Raw genomic sequence first — 23,890 nt, 5'->3', positions numbered from 1 at the left:
ACTGACTTTCTCCGCGGGCACCTTGCTGATTTACTCGTGTGTCCACAGTGACATTTTTGTACACTTTCTCTGTTCTACCTGCCCGACTTTCATTTAGCTTCCTCCGCTATTTGAGGTCAGCAATCAGTCTCTTGGGGCTTTAGTTTTGTTGGTTTTGGTTTTCGTCTCCTTGAGGCAGGGTCGTGCTATGTAGCTCAGGGCAGCCTTGAGTTGTCGGCATTCCCGTTGCCTCAGCCTCCCCGGTGCTAGGATTAAGGCGAGCTCCACCACGCCCAGCTAGGAATCAGTCTGAATCGCTCTTCACTCTCAGTACCACACACAGCAGTTCCCACGTCCTAGGTCAGGGCTGGTGAACGCATGGCACGCCTGCCGCAGCGGACACCCAGCGCTTCTCTGTTCACGAGATAGCCCACTCGCCCCAGGGTTGACTCAACAACCCGGCATTCAGGTTTAACTGCACTTGGCGATGAATAAGTGGGTTTTGAGTTGCAGTTTAGGCACACGACCTCACGAAGGTTCGCTATTGCTGGCCTAGGTTCTGGAGAAACGGGGCGGGGAGGGGGGGGGTTGAATTCTGGTCAGAATGCTATGGCCGGTGATTGTTAGTAGGGCGTGACGATAGGTTTGATGAGGGTGGGTCAAGATGGAGGCCTGAGTACGTCAAGGTTTTGCTTAAATAGGGAGGTGGTCTAGCATAGTGGGCACATAAAGTGAGGAGCTCCAGAACGAGCAGGTTCCAGCCCTTTCCCTGTCCTTCAGCGGCCATGGTGGAAGACGCCAGAGAGCCCGGTGAGTAGAGTGAGCGGGAGGAAGCTAGGCTGAGGGGTTGTCGGGGGACAAACCAGGGTGAGAGGTGAGAGGTGAGAGGTGAGGGGTGAGGCCTTCATGGCGGTTCTCCTGCTTCTTGAAATGTAGAATAATCTTTGCTGCCTTCTTCTTCTTCTTCTTCTTCTTCTTCTTCTTCTTCTTCTTCTTCTTCTTCTTCTTCTTCTTTTGGTACCAGGGATCGAACTTGGGTCCTTTCGCTTGCACAGCAGGCGGCAAAACCGCTGAGCTAAATCCCCGGCCCATGCTGCCTTCTACACACTAAGAATTCCTATCTTACGTTTGTTGCAAATACATTCCTCCAGTCAGTGGCTTGTGTTTGTTATTTGCTTATCAATTCTCTTGTCTAGGGATTTTAAATGTTGATGCTGCCCTATTAATCGATATTATTTATAATTGTATTTATAAAACTTGGTTTAATGTGTGTTTTTGTCTGGGGAGAGAGATATAATTTTATTTTCAAAATTTATATTTTGGTGTTATTGTGAGACAGGGTTTCACCCAGCGGTTCATTCTGGCCTTGAACTCACTGTGTAGCCGAGGCTGGCCTTGAATTCACAGTGATCCTCCTGCCCCAGCCCCCTGGGATTAGAGGCCTGGGCCACCGCCCTAGGCATATTTTCTTTTAGAAGTTCAAAAAATGAGTTTATTTTCAGAGTAGAACAACTGGCAACTCTGGTGGTACAAGGTTGTAGACCCACCACTCTTGGGTGGCTGAGGCAGGAGGGTCACAAGTTTGAGTTCGCCCAGCCTGTGCTTTATGTACTTACATACATACCTACAGCATTGCCCACTGCTCCTAAGGAGTATGAACAAGATATAGGGTTCTATTTAACCCAATAGGAAACAATGGAATCAAGAGGTGTAGGGCCGGGGATTTAGCTCAGTGGTTTCGCTGCCTGCTGCGCAAGCACCAGGACCCGAGTTCGATCCCCGGTAACAAAAAAAAAAAAAAAAAAAGAGGTGCAGTAAATGAAATGCAGGAGGCTGCTGCTGGTATGTAACATGGCCTCGTATTATATACCAAATTTGGTGTAAGTAGGAGTACACTCCAAAACAGCAACAAAAACTCATACCGTAGTCTTTTATTATCACTATCCAGTAGGTACTCTGCATCACGGTGTGAGATATACTTTTATTTGTGACTGGCTGCTCATTAGGTCTGTTTACCCCAGCAGCATTACCAGCATGACAGTCATGGATTGCAGCTATGACAGAAATTTGTAGCTCTGTTATAACCTCCTAGGACCATCTTTGAACAAAATGTTTGGGAGCACATGACCAAACTTGTATAATAGTGTTGATGTTGAGTCAGTTGTACAAGGATGATTTATTTAACATAGACTTCTTAACTTTTGGTGTGAATAATTGCCTTTTTTCTTATTTATGTAAGATGTGTCTTTCTTCATCTCGACTGCATGAGTTCCCAGGTCTCCCCATAGCATATTCAGTATTTCCCCCAGGTAGTCTAACAGAAGAGGTAGTCTATTGAATGCATTTTCCCGATTGACTCTGTCAAAAGGCAAAATGACAACACATCTGGTTGAAACATGGAATTGGCGCTTATCTGTGATTCTGGAATCAGGGAACACCTTATTGTGTCAAATGGAATGAGCATTCCATTGAGCTGAGAATAGGACATTGGCTTAAAGACACAGCTAAATCCAGAGAAGGCAGGAAAAGGACAAACACGGGATTGGGGGCTGGGGATTTAGCACAGAGCTGCTTCTGCCTGCCTGGCAAGGGCAAGGTCCTGAGTTCGATCCCCAGTACCGAAAAAAACAAAACAAAAACCACAGCATTGGTTGTTTGAAATTTACTCCATGGGGTTAAAAGAGAAAGAACTTCCTTATTATGTGGATTCGGGGTGAGTAGAATCTCCTGGTCTTTTTGAAAACTGGTCCTCTTAGAGGTTCACTTTGATTCTGTGGACCTCAGCACCAGTGCCTCCTGTTTGGTCTGGTCTGGCCTGTTGGGAGATGGCACAGGAGCTCAGTCCACAGAGATGTCCTCCAGCTACTCTGTGTCACATCTGCTCAAGCTGCTCTGTCATCCTGGAGCCTGCCCAGCTTCCTTCCCAGGGTCATTGTGCTGGTAGAAAACCCACCATGTCCCTTTGCTACTCTCTGTGGATTCCCTTTTCTCCCACACACAGCTTCCCTCTTTAAATTGGTGTTGTGTTGATGCGATTTCTCTCGGGGCTCCTTCAATGCTCCATGGGAGGTCAGACTGCTGAGTGCATGAGTATCTGAAACCATCTTTATCCTCTTCTACTGGGGACCCCTGCAGAGGATCCCAATCTCCTGCTTGGTGCTCTGACCCAAGGTGAGCAGAAAGACTCAGAGACAGAATCAACGTGAAATGAGGACGTGAGATGTTTAAAGCTTGAGCAAGCAAAGACACTGAAACAGCCAGAACCAGTGATATTTATTGGTGACACTGTCATTTCTAGGGAAAGCTGATGAGGCCAGTGTGGTTGCTAGAGATAAGTTACCGAGCCAATGGCTTCTCGGCCTTTTGGCTAAGATCAAGTGTAGTTACTGACCCAGGAAAGGCTTTCAAAAGACGGGACAAAGCATTCTTGCATTAGGAATGGAACAGAACAGATATAAGTTGTGGTTAATGATTAGCCTGTCTTTTCAGTTGAGACGTTTTCATGTCTGGCAGTGGAGTTTGGGTAAGAGTCACTCTGAAATCAGCCGGACTCACTTCTTTAAAGAAGACAATTTCAGGGTTAATTCTTTATAGCCTGCACTGCTTACAGCCTGTGCTAGGTATAATCAGTGGAGCAGTCTCCCGCTCTCTTTTCCTCCTAAAAAAAAAAAACAAATAAGGCTGAACACCAGGTCGAAAGAGTTTCTCTAAGAATATTATCGCTCTCTATTCATTGTCTTCTGCTGAGCAGTGATGCTCTTCTGAAGACCACTGGAATTCTAACTACCATTCCTTTGTGTGGAAATTCTGTTTTCAGTGAGAAGCTTCAGGATTTTCTCTAAACACAGTATTCTGGTATTTTGCAATAGAACTCAAACTGTTTATTTGTTTATCATCCTTGACATTCGACAGTCTCATGCTGGAGACTCCTGTGGAGCTTTGTGCAGCAGCAGTGTCATAGCCACTGAGTTTATCTGAGGCCAGATTCTTGCTAATGGTGACTCCTTCATTTTATTTCCCAAATCTTAAAAAGTTATTTCTTTCATAATACTCTCATCACTCTGAAATTTCTCTTGAGGCATATAGATACTTTTTAGTCACACAAGTATTGCTGTTTTTTTTAATGTGCTGGAATTTGAACACATAGCATCACGGATGCTAAGAAAGCTCTCTACCACTGAGAACATCCACAGCCAGCCTAATATTTCTCCAAGTATTTCTTGGCCATCTTTGACCAAGGTTGTATTTTCCTGTCTCTTCAGTCTTTTAACGTGCTTTTGTCTATTCTAGCCTGCCTTCGGCAATACTTGTTTCACATTCTTTTTCAGCTCTTCTATTATTGTTTAATGGTTTACTTTTAGCTACTGAATTCCAAGAACATCTGTCCTAATGGCTTTTCCTTTATTTTCAAGAGATTTTTGATATATGACTGCAATATATTCTATTAATCTAAGAATATTGATTGTAATGTTTTCAATTTCTTTTCTTTTCTTCACCAAAATTTGTCTTTAAAGTCCTGCTGCCATCCTTTTGCTCCTCGTTTTCCTTTTTCTATCTCAGCCTCTCTTTCTCTATGTAAATCTCTGTCTCTGCGTCTCTCCTTCAGCACCATGTTTGAGGATTTTCTCCGGTCCCCTATAAATGTTTGCCCTGTGTCTAGACAGGGAGTAAAAGCTAAGAAATCTCCATATTGGATGATTTGTGTTCACCGAGGGAGAATTAGGCAGCATGTTGGCAGTGTGGTTTGGTGTGTGTGTGTGTGTGTGTGTGTGTGTGTGTGTGTGTGTGGCTGTGTGTGCGGCTGTGTGTGTGAAACCTAAAGGCCTCTTGTGAGTAAAATAGTCCATAAAACATGGATTGCCATGACATTAGGTACTGCTAGATGACAAGACCTCAGGACGTTTTAAACAGTAGTATAAACTCCCATCGTGCACAAATACTGTATTTTACTTGTGTCTTTGGAAACTCATATCTTTCTAAAGAGTGTGAGTTATCTGGGATCATTTTACTATTTGAAAATCAAAGGCAAAAAATATAAGTACAGTGACTCCCTAAGTCACAGAGCCAGTAGGTAAGAGAATCAAGATGCACTCTGAGGTCACTTAACTTCATGGCTGCTCCCCACAACGATCCTGCTAATAAGTGACCAAATCAATAGCAGGGTCTTAAAGTACCTCTGAGTGCGAGGGGTTAGTATGGTAGTGTCTCAAGTACTGTATGAACAATGTGACCTCATGAACCCAGCGTTACTCTCGTGCCAATACTGTATCCTCTCCCAATGAGGTACTGGTGATCTGGAGGTGCAGAACAATCACAGAAAGATGGTGAGGAGTGGGTCCTTGGGTGGGCTTTTTAGGCCAAGCCTTTGACAGGCAGGTCAGGCCCAGGCATGAAATTCACATTTGGATATTTTCTTTTTAACATGGATCTTTTGCCTTTGCCATCTGAATATTACTTGAATGTGAGTCTCTTGTCTGTTCCCTAAGCAGAAAAGGAGCAATATACTCGCCGGCCACGTACCGTGTTTAGCCAAAATCAACTGGCAGTATTGATGGATACCTTTGAGAAGAACACTCATCCAGACACTGATGCTATTCATGAATTGGCATCAAAACTGAATCTTGACGAAGTGGTGATAAAGGTAGGTGCCTGAGTGTGTCTCTAGGTAGTGCACCTGACTTAGAACCTCCCGCAGTCTTTTTTTTTTTTTTTCCCCCCCCGGAGACAGGGTCACACTCCAATTCAGCCTGGTCTTGAACTCATTGTGTAGCCCAGACTCACTATGTAGCCCAGGCTGGCCTGGAATTCAAGGCAGTCCTCCTATCTCAGGCTCCCAAGTGCTGGTATTGCAGTCCTTTGCAACCACACCCAGGTATGTTCACTTTTTTGAAGACGATGAAGGCTCACCCAAAAGACTTGTCTTCCAAGAGTAATCAACACAAGAGCCAGAATTTGCATCCTGGCCCACAACACTACATAGGACCCTTTGAGTCTGGATCTCAGATACTGCCATTTGGGTTGGTTCCCATATGAGCAGCCCACTCTTGTCATTAGCCTAGTGCTGTGAGTCCTAACCTGCTTCCTGGAGATGGGCATTAATCCCTTCCAAAGCCATGTTCTGAGACTAAATTGCTTCTCCTCAGCCTCCACCTCTTAAAGCATATGCCACTTCTCTGGACTGTTACATAGAAGACAAACACCCACCACGTGAATCTTGATTACAAAGTACACCAGGTAGATACCTAGATACTGCTCAGTCAGAACATTCCCAGTCATTCAGACGTCTTCAAATCAATTCCCAGAGGAAATTCGAGGCAAAATCCCTGCATGAACCTGAGGCAGGCCAAGCTACACTCCCGTTCTTGCTCTCACACTTTGGATGTTTTCTCGGGAAACCTTGAGCAATCACTAATACAGGACCACACCCAGCCCCTTTACTTAATCTGTCTTCATTCAGAGTTTGAGTGCTCCATCCTCCTCTACCCATTGGTACTACAACCCATTCACCGCCCCTCCCCCCCGCCCCCCACTTGACCTAATGGGACCCAGAACAGCAGAGGATACAAAGAACTTTCCTGTTCAGAGAAGTCTGAAGCCATTGGAGATTACCTTTCAGACACCTGAACCTCACTTCCTAGGTTGAACATGGAGATTAATCTTTGGACTCATCCATTTTCATTATCCTGTTTCTCTTCTCCCTTTAGAACTGGTTTAAGAACCAGCGGATGAAACAGAAGAAAATCAGGCTAAAAGTGCAAGGAGATGCATCACCTGGAACATCCACACAGCAGGTTTTGGAAGAGAAGGAGCCCCCACTACAAAATCCTGCGACGAATGCCTCACCAATTGCTGGATCTTCAGATGACGGCAACCATGATCCACAGGAGCCCTCTGAGAGCCACATCACCAGAAGAGATGGAGCCCCTGTGTTGAGTTCAGCAGTGGACACTCCGCATGATAACGTCCAGGATACGTGTATGGGGGATTTGGATGTTCCTTGGGCCCACACTCCGGGTGATATAAGTGAATTTGTAGAACTGTACGCCCTGCATGAGGAAGATGATCCCAGCAGCTTCGATGTGTATCTCCCCACCAGGGTGCCTTCAGTGAGGGAGTGAGCATGGCCCCGATGTGCAGGGTGACTTGACACCCACACCTCTGGACACCAGTCCACACGATCAAGCACAGTTGCTGAAGCAGGAGAACTTAAAGACAAACAAGTGGTTCTCAGCCTTGGGAGGTTCCCTCCTCCCAAACAACCCCGTCTTCCCTGTAGCTGTAATTTCTCATTGTGGCACGGATAAAATTGACAACTATGTCCCCTAAACAAGGTTCATCAAACTCTGTTTCCATATATGTCACGAGACAGCGTCTTTACGGTAGATCGCTTGCTATATGTCACTAGGAAAACCTCTCCCTTCCACAAAATGAATAAAAGCTGGAACTTGTCTTTGTCCATCGCTCTTCCCCTGGACAGGAGTCCGTTGAGCCCGGTGTACACCTTCAACCTGAAATAAAGTCCTCCTGTTTCAGTCCCTGGGTCTCCCCAGTCTCTTGAATTCCTGAAACATTACCACCTGATTTGAATCGATAGAGAGTACAGTTTCAGGACTTGGCATTTCACATAAGGAAAAGAACAGCAACTATCTCACTTTCACTGTCGTCTGTCTTTTCTCTATTTGTTTTCAATGCCCCCTCCAACAATTTCAGTATCACATACAGTCCTCATGGGATGCAAGTCAGCAGCACCGTGGGTGGAATTTAGTTAGGCTTTGGATTTTCCCTCACCGTAAGTGCACCGCATAAAACACGCCTGGGTTCTCTGGAAAACATCAGAAACAGCTTTAGGGGCTCCTACGCCTGGGTTGGCTGAGGAAGTATTCACACTGAACAGGCAGGAAAAGCCTAGGCCCATGGTGGCTCCCACCCCACCCTCAGGACAGTGCTACAAAGCTGGTAAGGAATCCCAACACTCTCACGCTCTCTGAGGGGAGAAGCATTTTGAACACACATGCTGCACCCACCTCCACCTTTTCCCTGCCCGACTCTTCAATTTCCTGTCCCCAGAAGTGTAAGCGATAAGGCATATGTGAGTCTCCCCAGGCCACAGAGCAAAGTGGTAGTTTAAATTGGTGCTGAAATAATTTCAGGGCTCTTGTCCACCGGGAGCAGGCTGTGGAAGTGTCTGAAATTCAAATCTCCCACTTTCGCTACAGAAGGGGTTCACCAGGTCACTTCCAAGTGCTCCACACAGCTGATTTCCTCCCTAGACTGATCGGCCAGTTCACTGGGCAGCCAGACTGGTGACGTTAGAGTCTAAACAGAAGTATGGCACTTCTGCAAGCTTCTTCCCTGGTGTAACACGTTAAAAAAAAAAAGAGTCCATCCATACCTCCGGTTAGTTTTCCCTGAACTGAGTGTCCCTTCTTCTGCATCCTGAACTCCATTCTTGGAGCACGGGATGAGTCTCTTTAGATCACAGAACAACCAAGCCACGAAGTCATCTCGGGTGCCAGAAGGACACTGAAGCAGAATGGGACAGTCCTTCCTCAGGGGCCCAAGAGTGAGCAAAGGGGTGTGAGGAGAAGGGGCCTAAGAGCTTTGCACCTCCTCACCACGCCCTCTTCTTGCCCTCTTGGGAAAGGGGGAGAGGTGGGTGATTCTCATCCATCCCACTTCTAGGGGCTACGAATCCCTTTCCCGGGCAGTGCGCAGAGGAGGCTAAAACATACAGCTGCCAGTTTGTCCTCGGACGATTTTGCCATCCCTCTTCCACGCACTGTTCCACGGTCATGCTCCTTACTCGACTGCATCTGGGAGCTCCCAGACCAAACAGTGGGCCTCTGGGTGCCTAAGTGGAAGTTCACACACAAACAGAACCACTGGAATAAACTGATCACTTAAAATATGTTTAAATAAATCCGACCTCTTTCAATTTGTATTAGTGCGTGTTCATATTACATGATGATGGGTGGGGTTTACTCTGAGCTACTCTAAAATGAGATGGGGTCAGGAGCAGTAAATAGCCTCCAGGCTTTATGGAACAGAAACTTCCATATCAGTCACCATGAATTGAGCTCTGACTGTGTGGCAGGCTTTGTAGGATGCAGGGATTCAAGACCCATGACGCAGTCCCTGGACACTGGGTCCCACTAGGGCAGAAGGGAGGCTGAGCAGAAGAGACTGAGAGACAGAGTGGCAGAACCTCCCTGGAGGAGAAAAGGAAAGGAAAAATAGTGTGAGCAACTGTCCAAAAGAGTCACAAAAGGCAATCTGTAAATAGCAGTGTGCCCACTGGGTTCTGAAGCATGAGTACATGTTTTTTTGAGTGACCGATGTAGGTAGCAGGGGAGAAGTGGAAGGACTGAGAGAGCGAGAGGCGGGGCCGTCCCGCCGCCGCCAGTGCAGCCCTGGGAGGAGGAGCACGTCGACGACGCGGAGACCAGTTAGGGTCTCCAGCTACCGAGACGGGACGTCAGGGCCTCGGGGCGATGGAGTGAAGGGGCGTCAGCCAAGGGCACCTCCGCGTCAAGCCAGGCCGAGCCGCTGGCCCGCCCCTGCTTCGCCCGAGGACCCTGCACGCCCCGCCCTGCCGAGTCTCCCCGCAGCCGTCACCCCGCCGCCCCGGGAATGGCCCCTGGGTGAGCTACGCCCGGAGGCGGCCGCGCCCGGGGCGATGCGGAGCAGCAGCGACCCCGCGCTGGGGAGCGGCGGGTGCCTGAGCTGGGCCGACAAGAAGGTGGAGGAGCGCGGCAATTTCCTGCTCTCGACGCCGCGCTCCCTGCTCTTCCTGGCCTCGGCCCCCTGACCGCCGCCGCCTCCGCGTCCTCCTGAGGCCGGGCAGAAGACCTGGCGCTTCGCCCGCGACCCGGGAAGGAGGGCGGCGGCGCGGCGAGGGCGGGGCAGGCTGGCGGAGTAGAGGGCGGGAGCTGGAGCTGCCGCTGGGGGGCGCCGGCGCGGGGCGGGCGGGAGTCCGGTGCGGTCGCCTGGGCCGAGGTGCGCGGAGGACTCGGAGCGCGGGCCCCGCCGGCAGCGCCCTGGCAGCAGCGGCCAAGCTGGCAGCGGCACCGCCAATACCGAGGGCGGGAGGGCGCCCGCAACCGCGAGGCCTCCAAGGGCCGCGGGCGGAACGGCGATGGCGCCGAGCCCCTTCCCCCGAGAGGGCAAGCGGAGCAGCATCCGCGGGCGTCGCCGCTAGAGCGCCTCGGCCACGGCCACGGCCACGGCCACGGCCACGTCCAGCAGCGGCAGCCGCACGGAGCCCGACTCCAAGGTGCGTGTTGGCCGCTCGCGCTTGTGGGAAGGAGCCGCCGTCCGCCTACCCAGAGCCGCCACAGGCCCTCGCGACAAGGTGGAGCAGAGCTCAGTGCTGTAGACTGCGCTCCCTCAGTCCCTGGGCCGGGCCTTCATGCCAGCCTGGGCTCGCACAGCGCCCTGCGGGCCCTCTGAGCCGCCGCTCACCCACCCCCTACAGCCAGGTGCTCAGTTGGTCTGTGAAATCCCGAAGCAGAAGTCCATACTCCTCCAGGCATTCAAGGTCTCTCAGCAGGTACAGATTTTCTAGATCCCAGAGTCGTCATTCTAGCATTTCTCCTAGCACACTGACTCTGAAGAGTAGCCTGGCCGTCCAGTTGAACAAGAATGAAAAAGCAAGAGCTGCAGAGACAGCTGCAGAAGCTGCAGAACCCTCTAGCACGTCTACACCAACCAAGGGGACACAGAAACTGGAGCCAGCACATTGCAAACCAACCATGTGAAGGATGTGAAGGAATAAACTGAGCGTGCCCCTTCTCCCTCAAGTAGTGGAACTTTAATTTTAAAATGACATGGTGGGGCCGGGGATTTAGCTCAGTGGCGGGGTGACTGCCTCCCAAGCGCCAGGTCCTGAGTTCGATCGGGGACTGAATAAAAAAAGAGAAAGAAATGACATGGCGGCCTTCCAGCAAGATGGCGGAGTGGTGAGCAGCAGAGAAAGACCTTCTCCGAGATTTAGTGTCCTTACACTGGAATATAGCAACAAAAGCAGGAGAAGGAGCAGGAAAGTGGGTCCCTAGAACCCAGGAAGGATCTGAGGTGAGAATTGAAGTGTACAGGGAGACTGAAGAGAGAGACTTTGATGAAGAGGAGGGAGGTACCAAGCAGCGCTCTCTCCAAGACCCCAGACTCTCCTTGAGGGAAGAAGGTTGGGAGCCAAAACTGCAGACACACAGTGACTACTGACCCTAGAGGCCTCCACAGAGACACGCACCAGTGGAGGAGAGCAATGGACTAACTGAACTGCAGCAGCTGGTGAGTTAATCCTGTTTAGACCTCATCCAGGAGAGGGTGATTGGCTGTTAGCCATCTTGGAGAGGGGCCTACAAAGCTCGGAACTCAGAACAGCTGCAGGTAGACTCCATCTAGTGGCTTCTGGTGCCTCAGTGTGGGTTCTGAGTTCAAGTGAGCAGGAGGTCAGGAAGCACAGGTCAAGCTAGCAGGAGACACATAGCCTGTTGCAGGCTCAAAGAATTGGGTTCCAGCCTCATGGCCAGAAACCAGCTTGAACTTCAGAGGAACTGAAGGGGCAGGCTGGCTGGAATTATCCACTACCTCATCATGAAGCTGCAGCTAGCTTGCTGGAATTAATCAATTTGGATCTGGGGTCTGTTTACCTGCATTACCTAACAGTGATAGCAGAGACTAGTTCTTATTTTGCTTTGTTTAGTTTTTCTTGATTGTTTGAACACAGTTTCTAGTTTTTTGTTGTTATGCTGTTCTGTTCTTTTTATTTTTTTCCTTTTCTCTTTCCCACCTGTCTTCATCACTAATTTCCTAAAGTTTGTCCTCCAGCCTTCCATCTGACCGCTTCCTCTTCTTTTATGTCTGTTTTTCAACCCCTAACTCCTTTTAAATCTTCTCCTCTAAGGGTAAAAAACATATTAAGGGCCACGATTTGTCATTTCCGAAGCTGTATTTGATGCAATTGTTATTGTTGATTGTACTACTTTAGCCAAGGTGACATTATTGTACAAATCAGTTATTCCTCCTGGTATACCAAGACTGAGATTGCCTAAGGGTCTTAAAAAAAATAATAAACCTGCCAGGGATTTAGCTCAGTGGTGCTGCCGCCTGCCTTGGAAGCACAAGGTCCTGAGTTCGATCCCCATTACCAAAAAAGAAAAAAATGTGGAAAAAAAAAAGAAACCCTACAGGCCAGTGCCAAAGAACTGGCAGCTGGGCCAAGTAGGCAGAAATTTCTCATCCCCAATAAATTGAAGAGGTAGGATCCTGCAACAGACTGAAAACCCAAAAGCTAGCTATACTTGGTAGATGCTTCTGAGAACTAGTCATTTCCTAAAGATTCTGAATTCTGGCAATAAAGCTACTCAAGGGCCAGGGATTTAGCTCAGTGGTGCCACACCTGCCTCACAAGCATGAGGTCCAGAGTTAAAACCCCAGTAACACAAAATAAATAAATAAATAAATAAATAAAGTTATTCACCATAAGCGATTTACAGGAATGAACTCAGAAATCAAACTTTAAAAAAAATAGAAAATGACAAGACACTTAAACAAGATGCAACCCCCACAGACTTTCAGCTCACCAAAGGCAGACCCCAGGGGCAATGAAGTGGAACAATCTGAAAGCCATCCACCAGGACTCTCTGAAGTGGTAACAGCAGAAATAACAAAGCAGAAGAATGGAGGTCTAGAAAACTTCAAATCAGAAATAATTTTCCAGATAACTACAGAGATGGTGACCAGAAAATAGAGGAGCTTCAGAATATGATGGAAGCCTTGAACACCCAGTGTAGGAAAGAAATGGAAGGGCTGGGGATTTAGCTCAGTGGTTCTGCCACCACCTGCCTCCCAAGCACAAAGACCAGAGTTCAATCCCCGGTACCAAAAAAAGAAATGGAATCCATGAAATGGACTCAAACAGATATCCAGGACTTAAAAACTCCATTGAGAGTCTACTCAGCAGAATAAACCAATGAGAGGACACAATATCAGATCTAGAAGACAAGATTGCAGTTAGTGATCAGGAAAAGAGAGATTTCTTAAAAATAGCAAGGGACCATGAGAAATTCCAGCAGCTGTTCAATGATGCAAAGAATAATAACATAAGATTGATTGGAGTCAATGAAAAAGCAGAAGATTGTGCAAATGACATAAAAAACCTGTTCTCAGAAGTAGCGGCAGAAAACTTCCCAAGCAAGGAAAAAGAATTTGACATTCAGATAAGTGAGGTATATAGGACCCCAATTAGCCATGATTAAAAAAAAAATCTTCCCAAAGGCATATAATAGTCAAGATTCCAGAAATTCAACATAAGAACAGAATAATAAAAGCTGCTAGAGAAAAGAAACAAATCACCTATAAAGGAAAGCCCATCAGAATCACAGTAGACTTGTCAACACAAACTCAGGTTAAGGAGAGGTTGGAGTTAAGTATTTCAAGCCCTGAAAGAAAACAGCTTCCCATCTAGATTGATGTATGCTGCAAAACTATCCTTCAAATTTGATGGAGAAATAAGATATTTCCATGACAAAGAACACATGAAGAAATTCATGACCACCAAACCAACACTCCAAAGTATTCTGAAGGATATTCTAGAAAGAGACAATAGGGATTACAACTGCATGAACCCCAACAGAATGAATCCACCAGCAAGGTAAGAAATTAAACAGAAAAGGAAAGAAGGAAGCCAACAGCAGGAAAATAACATAACAGATAAGACAATACATATCAGTTATAACCATCACTGTTAATGGTCTCAATTCACCTATCAAAATAGACTGGCAGAATGGATCAAGAAGCAAGATCCAACAATATGCTGCACACAAGAAACACTTTTAATTGAAAAAAATTCACAGACTGAAAGTCAAATGATGGAAAACAATATTCCATACAACAGTAAACCAGAAAAAAGCAGGGGTAGCTTTTCTATTTGCATACAAAGTGGATTTCAGGCCAAGACTAAGAGAGACAAAGAAGGTCACTACCTCCTGGTAAAGGGAACAATTCAAGAGGGATAATATATAATAATATATATATTATTATAATTATAATAATAATATTATATATATTATAATATATATTATTATATATATAATAATCATAAATATATATGCACCAATAACAGCACACCCACCTATGCAAAACAAATATTAATAGACATGAAAAATCATATCAGCACTAATACAATTGTAATGGGGTACCTCAATAACTCACTGTCATAGACAAATCAACTAGACAAAAAATCAAAAATGAAATATTAGAATTGAACCAAACTTTGGAGCAAATAGATTTAGTAGATGTCTACTGAGTGTTCCACCACACAATTTCAGAATACACATTCTTCTCAGCTGCACATGGGACATGCCCCAAAATAGACCATATACTAGCTCACAGAACATCCTTAAGTAAATACAAAGGAATTGAAATTATCCCATGCATATTATCAGACCATAGTGCAATGAAATAGCAAATCAATGGCAAAAGAAACCACAAGGACTTCATAAACACATGGAAATTAAATAACACCCTCCTGAACAACCATTGTATCACAGATGAAATTAAAGAAGAAATCAGACAATTTCTACAATTAAAGGATAATGGCTGTACAACATACTGAAACTTACAGGATTCAATGAGAGCAGTCCTCTGAGGGAAATTTACAGCAGTGAAATATCATATCAGGAAAACACAGCAGGCTCAAATAAACAATCTAATGTTGAACCTCAATCTTCTAGAAAAAGAAGAGCAAGTCAAGCCCAAAGTTTGTATTAGGGAGGAAATTATAAAAATCAGACCAGAAATTAAGGCAATGGAAACTAAAAAAAAATACAAAGAATCAGTGAATCGAAGAGTTGGTTCTTTGAAAGAATAAATAATATTAGCCAACCTTATCCAAAAAAAAGGAAAAGGCTCAAATCCTTGCAATTAAAAATGAAAAGGGAGAAATCACAACAGACCCTGCAGAAATCCAGAAGATCATCAATACCTACTTCGAGAACATGTATTCTAAGATGGAAAATACAGAAGAAATGGGCAGATTCCTAGATACATATGAATTACCAAAACTGAATCAAGAAGATATAAAAATTCTGAATAAACCAGTATCAGGCAATGAAATTGAATATGTAATTTAAAACCTACCAACAAAGAAAAGCCCTGGCCCTCATGGATTCACTGCTAAATTCTACAAGAAATTTAGAGAAGACCCAAGGCTGCTACTCCTCAAACTCTTTAATAAAACTGAAAGGAAAGCAATACTCCCAAATTAATTCCTGGAAGCAAACATTACCCTGATTCCAAATCCAGAAAAAGATCCAACCAAAAAGGAGAATTACAGTCCAATCTCCCTAATGAATATAGATACAAAAATCCTCAGTAAGATACTGACAAACAGAATGCAGCAAATCTTCAAGAAGGTTATACACCATGACCAAGTTGGATTCATCCCAGGGATTCGGGGATGGTTCAACATATGCAAATCAATAAATGTAATATACTGTATTAACAGAGCCAAGGACAAAAACTATATCATCATCTCAATTGATGCAGAAAAAGCATTTGCAAAGGTCCAACACCCAGTCATGATAAAATCCCTACAGAAAATTGGTATAGATGGTCTTTATCTCAATCTGATAAAAGCCATCTATGACAAACCAACACCCAACATCATTGACAAAAACTGAAAGCTTTCACTCTAAAATCAGGAACAAGACAAGGATGTCCACTGACACCACACTCTTGTTCAGTATAGTTCTGGAAACATTAGCCAGAGCAATTAGACAAGAGAAAAGAAATAAGGCCAGGAAAGGAAGAAGTTAAATTATCATTATTTGTGGATGACATGATACTCTATATAGAAGACCCCAAAAATTGCACCAAAGGACTTTTAGATTTGATAACCAAATTCAATGGCATAGCTGGATACAAAGTCAACACTCAAAAGTCAATAGGCTTCCTGTACACAAATAACAGACTCACAATGAAAGAAGAGTGGCCCTCATGGAAAACCACTATCTGGCCTGGTTCTTTCTCACCTTTGAACTTGGAATCTGAAGTTTCTTCTAGAGATATGGACTCTGGATAAGGCAGCTTTATTACTCATCTCAAAGAGGATTGGGAAGGATGAGTTAGAACAAAGGTGATGACTACAGGCTGACATCTCCGAAATAGACAGCCATTTATTTCTGGCACCTAGATCACCAGATTGAACAAAAGTTCACTAAAGAGTATTTGTTGTTTACCTCCATGATCATGTGGCTGACTGCAAGCTGCAGCTTATATCTGCTAATTAATGGTCTAATAAGAACACAGAGCAAAAACCTGGTAAAAAGCGACACAAGAAGCAGAATAAAAGTGCAAATGGCTGAAGTCTTGACAACTAAGAAAAGAATGGAGCAAATGCTCCTGAAAGGATTCCACTGAACTCAACATCAGGATCAAGGGGACCCTGAAATAACAGTGTCAGTGTGGGGCCAGAGATTCTGTGCAAGGAGCTGAGGAGTAGCCACAGTCAGAAAATCAGAGCATCTGATCAGAGCTTTATGGTCATTGAGCTTTCTATAGCTAAAAAATGCTCCTCAATACTATTATTTTAAAATTACTGAGTACAAATTTCTCAAATAATATTTTTGAAAAAGTAATGTGTATGAAAACAATTGAATTCCCTAGTATTCAATATAGCATAATGAAGACAGAATTGTTTTTAAAAATTATAATTATCCATAGTTTGTGAATAAAAATTCTTCCAAATTGGAAATGTACCATAATAAAAAAGAGTTGACAAGCAACATACATGATCACCAATATGTTATACTGATATGTAGAGGAATTCTTTTTAAATGGTCCCTTTGAACATACAATTTTATAGAAAATATACTCTTTAAGTATCCATGCAAGCAATCTTTCATCAGCACTATATTTATATCACACTAACAGAATTTTATAAAACTTCCAATAAGCTAAATTTGCATGTTTGTCAGGCATATGCTGTGTAAAATCTACATAGTATTTAAATTTTTACATAGTCTTCCTCAACAGAAATGTACAAGTAACATGTGCAACCTCTCGACATTCCTCTGATCAAAGTGTATTTTATTCTGGGCCAGGGATTTAGCTCAGTGGCTTCACTGCCTGCTGTGCAAGCACAAGGACCCAAGTTCGATCCCTGGTACCAAAAAATTTTTTAAAAAGAAATTTTATTCCTTTGTAACAATGAAAGGATCCAGTGTAATCAATAGTTTCTGAGCTGATATGCATAACTTTGACTGATCTTACCTTCTCCTTGTAAATCCCCATACAATGAGAGAGGCATACAATATAAGTCTGAAGATTGTAAACAATACTAAATGACTCAAAGCTAAAGTTCACATTGTCCTGGAAGGTAGCATATTGAATAATCCTGAATAATATATGAAGTATAAAGAACTCCAAGGGGAAATGAAACAATCTAGATTTTTAAATTACCTTCACTTACTGTCTGCTTTTCCTTTTTTAATTAAGTCTTAACATGACACATGCATAATTATGTTTCCTTAAAATCAGAATTAAAAAAACATGAGAAAACAAATAACAGGCTCATGGAGAGAGAAATTAGAGAAACAATCCCTTTTACAACATAATCCCCAACAAATGAAATACCTAGGAATGAATCTAATGAAGGAAATAAAAAACTTCTACATTGAAAACTAGAGTATTTGAACAAGGACATTGAAGAGGATATCACAAAATGGAAAGATATCCCTTGTTCTTGGATAGGAAAAACCAATATTGTGAAAATGGCCATACTTCCAAAATTGTTATACAGATTCAGTGCAATCCTAATCAAAATCCCAACAGAATATCTCACAGAATTAGAAAAAACAATCCTAAAATTCATTTGAAACCAGAAGAGACCTAGAATAGCAAAACCAATTCTGGGCAACAAGGGCAAGGCAGGGGGTATCACAATCCCTGGCCTGAAATTATACTACAAAGCTACTGTGATTAAAAACAGCATGGTACTGACCCAGACGGAAGCTCCTCACCTCCATCCCAGGCTCCTAGGGCAGAGAAGGTGAGCCAGTCCAAGCACCCGGAAGGAAGCTCCCCCACCACCATCCCAAGTTCCTGGGGTAGAGAAGCTGAGCTGGTCCCAGAACCCAGAAGGAAGCTCCCCCACTGCCATCCCAAGCTCCTAGGGCAGAGAAGGTGAGCCGTGTGGGTGCCAGAAGCACACCCTCCCATGGAAATGAGAAGACATGTAAACAAGTCTCAAAAACAGACTTCTGGATCACCTACAGCAACCCCAAAGGGAAACAAGATGGAACAATCTGATGCTCAACCACCTGGATTCTCTGAACTGGCAACAAAAGAGGATCTGGGAAAAATGAAATCAGAAATAATTACTCAGATAACAGCAAAGATTTTGCTCATGGTGCAAGACATGATTAATAAATTTGGAGAGGACACAGATAAAAAAATAGAGGATCTAAGGAACATGATGGAATCCCAACATAGGAAACAAATGGAATCCATAAAACAGATACAAACAGATTTCCACGAGATTAAAAACTCCATCGAAAGTCTGCACAGCAGAATGAACCAATGTGAGGATAGAATTTCACGTATAGAAGATAAGATTGCAATTAGTGAGGAGGAAAAGAAAAATTGCTTTAAAATTGTAAGGGAACACAAGAAATCAATCCAGCAGCTGCTGGACGATGCAAAGAAGAATAACCTAAGACTGATTGGAGTCAATGAAGAAAGAGGAGAGAGTGCAGATAATGTAAAAAAACTGTTCACAGAAGTGATGGCAGAAAACTTCCCAAGGAGGGGGAAAGAACTTGACATACAGATAAGTGAGGCATATAGGACTCCAGCTAGCCTTAATCAAAAAAAATCTACACATAGGCATATAATAGTTAGGATTCCAGAAATCCAACAGAAGAACAAAATTCTACAAGCAGTGAGAGAAAAGAAACAAATCACATACAAAGGAAAGCCCATCAGAATCACAGCAGACTTCTCAACGCAAACCCTCAAAGCAAGAAGAGCTTGGAGTGATGTATTTCAAGCCCTAAAGGAAAACAGCCTCCAACCCAGATTGATATACCCTGCAAAACTATCTTTCAAAACTGATGGAGAAATAAGATACTTTCATGACAAAGAGCACCTCAAGAACTTCATGAATACAAAACTGGCACTCCAAAAACTTTTAGACAATATCCTAGGAAAAGACAATGAGGATCACAACCCCAGGAAACCCAGCTGAATGAATCCATTGGGCGTGACAAATTAAATGCAAAGGGGGAGAATCCCACAAAAAGAAAAAGTCATGACAAGGCTTTTAAAACTTTTAACTTCATCTCCCTAATGAGTGTATAATTCAATCTTATTATTATACTGATTAGTATTTTTCTGATTCTAGAGTTGCACACCATTCCTTGTGCTATATTGGCTATTTATCATCTTCTTACGTCTACATTTTAATTGGGTTGTCTATTAATGAGCTCTAAGAATTCTTTATATATTCTGGTCAAAGGTTATATGCATTGTAAATATGGTCTGTTTAAGGACTACTTTTCATTTTAATGATGTCATTTAAAGTTCTAAATTTTGATGGAATCTCATTTATCAATTTTTTTCTTTTATACATCATGTCTTTTGTATCCTAGGTAGTTCTTCCCTACCCTGAATTCATAAATATTTTCCCTTATAATTTCTTCTTAAAGTTTTATACTTTTAGGCTTTCTTATTTAGGTTCATAGATCCCTTCAAGTTATTTTCAGGTATGAAAATAAAGGGTTGAGGTTAATTTTTTATATACGGATACCAGGTGTTCTAGTGCCATTTGCTGAAAACACTATCTCTTCCTCAGCTCTTGAATTGAGTTTACATTCTATAAAATGCTAATGTTAAATAATCTTTCAAAACTCAGTGAACCATATATGTGTGGTTCTATTTCTAGATTCTCTGTTTTATTCCAGTGATCTATATGTCTTTCCTTACACCAACACTGCCTTGATTACTATAGCTTTAGAAGAAGTCTTAAAATTAGGTACTAAACATCTTACAACACTGTGGGTTTTTTTAACTTTTCTAGGTCCTTTGTACTCCTACATAACTTTTAAATTTCAGTATCCAATTCTTCATTTATAGCAAGTATACACAGACCTGAATTTTTATATATACCTTGTGTTTTCTAATCCTGCTAAATTCAAGTACAAGTTCTAGGGGCTCCTAGATGATCATTTCATCTACATATAAAGATTTTGCTTCTGCCATGCCAATCCTATCCTAGTTGTGTCATTTTATTGCCAGGCTATTTTGGTGGGGACTAGGTTTCAAAGTTTAATGGACAGATAAAGAGTAAGCATATCTGCCCTTGTTCCCCACCTTAAGGAGAAAGCATTGTATCTTCTCCATTTATATAAGGCATTCTCGCTGGAAGTATGGAGTACATGTCTTTAATCTGTTGAGAAGTTTCTGTTCTACTTCTAGTCTCCCGATAGCTTTTACCATGAACAGCTGTAGAATTTAGTCCAATACTTTTTCTCCAACTAGTGACAGGATCATATGGCTTTTTCCTTTCCTCTGTTTAAATGATGACTTTTAGGGGTGGATCTTCCAATGCTGAACCAACACTGTCATCCCTATAACAAAACCACTTTCTACATCCTGCCAGATCTGACTTCCAATAGTTTGTCTTGTTAAACAAATTTCTATCTATGTTCATACATTTTTCTTCTATTATCTTTATCCAGTTTTAGGATTAGCACAATGTTGAGGTCCTTAAATGAGGGGAGAAGTGTTCCTTAAATGAGGGGAGAAGTGTTTCTTCTTTTTTCTGCTTTAATTGTTTGATCTAATTTATCAGTTCAAATGTTTATGAGCCTGCTGTTGTCATGTAGGTAGGTTTTCAAGCTAGAAATATACTTTCTTTAATAGGTGCTATTCAAATTTTATATTTCCTCCAGAGTTAGTTTCATTAATTTGTCTTCCAAGATACTTCTTAGAAGTTGTCAAAATTATTTCAAAAAAGATTTTTGTAATATGCTTTCTATATCCTTTTAAATTCTGTAAAATCTGTGGTAATGTCTCCTAGATCTTAATATTGTAATTTTAAAAAATGTATAACTGATATTGTGTAACAGGAAGAAAAGGCCTAAAAGACCAGGGGAATTGGGAAGGGTAGGGGAAGGGAAAAAGGGGAAAGGAAAAAATATGAAAAGAGGAAAAAAAATGGAAACAAGGTCTTTGCAAATAGGGAAGGGTGGAGGGGGTGAAGGGAGGGCAAGGGAAGGGGAAAAAAATAAGAACCAAGATACTCATGTAAAGGTAAAAGATCCCAATGATGAATGTAACTGTATTTTATACTGAAAATGTACCAGTAAACTTAATGGGAAAAAGAAAAGAAAGAAAGAAAAAAAAAAAAAGAGCATGGACGTGCAAGTGCAAGGACCCGAGTTCGATCCCTGGTACAAAAAAAAAAAAAAAAAAAACAGCATGGTACTGGCAAAAAAACAAACCTGAGGATCACTGGAACTGACTAGAAGATGCAGAAACAATTCCAAAGACACTCAGTGACCTTATCTTTGAAAAAGAAGCCAAATACCTTCACTGTAAGAAAGATAGCCTCTTTAATAAATGGTGCTGAAAAAACTGGCTTTCCATGTGCCAAAGATTGAAACTAGACCCATATCTTTCATCACTCACTAACCTAAAATCAAAATGGATCAAAGAGCTAAATATTAAAACAGAATACTAAATCTGCTAGAAGAGAGAATAGGTAGAACACTTGAGGATATAGGAGTAGGCAAAGACTTTAGGAACAAAACCCAGACTACACGAGAAATATTACAAAGAATCAACAACTGGGATTTCATCTTATTAAAAAGCTTTTGCAAGTCGCATGGAACACACGCCGAATCAGCCCGCTGCAGACAGGCAGGTCTGTGCACGCCCTACTGAGGTCCTGAGTCGCGCGCGGAAGACACGGAATCACCCCACTGCAGACAGGCAGCCACCTGATTCCACACTACAAAGATGCAGAGGACACCAGACCACCAGACCAAGGTACTGAGTCCCTCTGTTCCCGGCCCAGAGGTAGGGGCTTCTGGGCCGTCATCCCACTGCTCCTGGTCCAGAGGAAGGGGCTTCCCAGTCACCATCCCTCCCGCTGCTCCCAGCCCAGAAGAAAGGGCTTTTGGGCCACCTTCTGTCCCTCTGCTCCCAGCCAAGAGGAAAGGGCTTTTGGGCCACCATCCCTTCCACTGCTCCCGGCCCAGAGGGAGGGCCTTCTGAGTCACCATCCCACTGGTACTGGTCCAGAAGAAGGGGTTTCCTGGCCACCATCCCTCCGGCTGCTCCCAGCCCACAGGAAAGGGCTTTTGGGTCACCATCCCTACCGCTGCTCCCTGCCCCGTCCCACCTCACCCAGCTCAGAGGAGGTAATCCGTGCAGGCGCTAACAGCCCCCCGCCCCAGTCAAAATGAGAAACACGTGAATAAGTCTCAGAACCAGACTTCCAGATCACCTACAGCAACCCAAAAGGGAAATGAGATGGAACACTCTGATACTCAACCACCTGGACCCACTGAACTGGCAATAAAAGGGGATCTGGAAAAAATGAAATCAGAAATAATTTCTCAGATAACAGGAGAAATTGTGCCCCTAGTGCAAGACATGATTAATAAATCTAGAGAGGAGCTGAGGAGCATGATGGAATCCCAACATAAGAAACAAATGGAATCCATAAAACAGATGCAAATAGATTTCCAGGACATGAAAAACTCCATTGAAAGTCTACACAGCAGAATGAGCCAATGTGAGGACAGAATTTCAGATATAGAAGATAAGATTGCAATTAGTGACCAGGAAAAGAAAAATTGCTCCAAAATTATAAGGGAACATGAGAAATCAATCCAGCAGCTGCTAGATGATGCAAAAAAGAATAACATAAGACTGTTTGGGCTCAATGAAGAAACAGGAGAGAGTGCAGATGACATAAAAAATCTCTTCACAGAAATAATGGCAGAAAACTTCCCAAGCAGGGGAAAAGAGCTTGACATACAGATAAGTAAGGCATATAAGACTCCAAATAGCCTTGATCAAAAAAAAAATCTACACATAGGCATATAATTGTTAAGATTCCAGAAACTCAACAGAAGAACAAAATTCTCCAAGCAGTTAGAGAAAAGAAACAAATCACATACAAAGGAAAGCCCATCAGAATCACAGCAGACTTCTCAACACAAACCATCAAGGCAAGGAGAGCTTGGAGTGACATATTCCAAGCCCTAAAAGAAAACAGCCTCCAACCCAGATTGATGTACCCTGCAAAACTATCTTTCAAAATGGATGGAGAAATAAGATACTTTCATGAGAAAGAGCACCTTAGGAACTTTGTGAATACCAAACCAGCACTCCAAAGAATTTTACACAATATCCTAGGAACAGACATTGAGGATCACAACCCCAGGAAGCAAAGTAGAATGAACCCATCTGGCATGACAAGAAACTAAATGTAAAGGGGGAGAACCCAACAAAAAGAAAAAGTCATGGCAATGACAAGTCAATATGTTTCAGTTATAACCATCAACATTAAGGGTCTCAATTCACCAATCAAAAGAAACAGACTGGCAGAATGGGTCAAGAAGCAAAATCCAACAATATGCTGCATACAAGAAACACACTTAATTCAAAAGGAAACTCATAGACTGAAAGTTAAAGGGTGGAAAACAATACTGCATGTGACAGGAACCCGAAAAAAAGCAGGAGTAGCTATCCTCTTGGCAGATCAAGTAGATTTCAAACCAACACTGATTAAGAGAGATGAAGAAGGACACTACATCCTTGTAAAGGGAAGAATCCAAGAGGAAGAGATGACAATCATAAATATCTATGCACCAAACACTAGTGCACCCAACTATAT

General features: G+C 43.2%; 1 protein-coding gene across 1 annotated transcript; it reads left to right on the top strand.

Annotated features, from left to right (window-relative positions):
• Positions 1 to 567: 567 nt before the first annotated feature.
• On the top strand, positions 568 to 7,608 carry LOC147822224 (paired-like homeodomain transcription factor LEUTX). The gene is made up of 3 exons (XM_087197492.1): positions 568 to 789; positions 5,469 to 5,620; positions 6,684 to 7,608. The coding sequence occupies exons 1-3, from the start codon at positions 765 to 767 to the stop codon at positions 7,095 to 7,097; spliced, it is 591 nt and encodes a 196-aa protein (XP_087053618.1). The 5' UTR covers positions 568 to 764; the 3' UTR covers positions 7,098 to 7,608.
• The last annotated feature ends 16,282 nt before the right edge of the window (positions 7,609 to 23,890 follow it).

The sequence above is a fragment of the Heterocephalus glaber genome, unplaced genomic scaffold (genome assembly GCF_053883595.1).
Source record: "Heterocephalus glaber isolate CG9 unplaced genomic scaffold, H.glaber_assembly_v1.0 deba00001670, whole genome shotgun sequence".
Lineage (NCBI taxonomy): Eukaryota > Metazoa > Chordata > Mammalia > Rodentia > Bathyergidae > Heterocephalus > Heterocephalus glaber.
The sequence above is the reverse complement of the archived record's forward strand: the minus strand, read 5'-3'. Positions and strand labels throughout refer to the sequence as shown.

Coding starts and splice junctions, on each gene's coding strand:
- LOC147822224 (XM_087197492.1), top strand. CDS start 765: ATGGTGGAAGACGCCAGAGAGCCCG. Junction 790..5,468: donor GGAAGACGCCAGAGAGCCCG/GTGAGTAGAGTG, acceptor TTCCCTAAGCAG/AAAAGGAGCAATATACTCGC. Junction 5,621..6,683: donor TTGACGAAGTGGTGATAAAG/GTAGGTGCCTGA, acceptor TTCTCCCTTTAG/AACTGGTTTAAGAACCAGCG.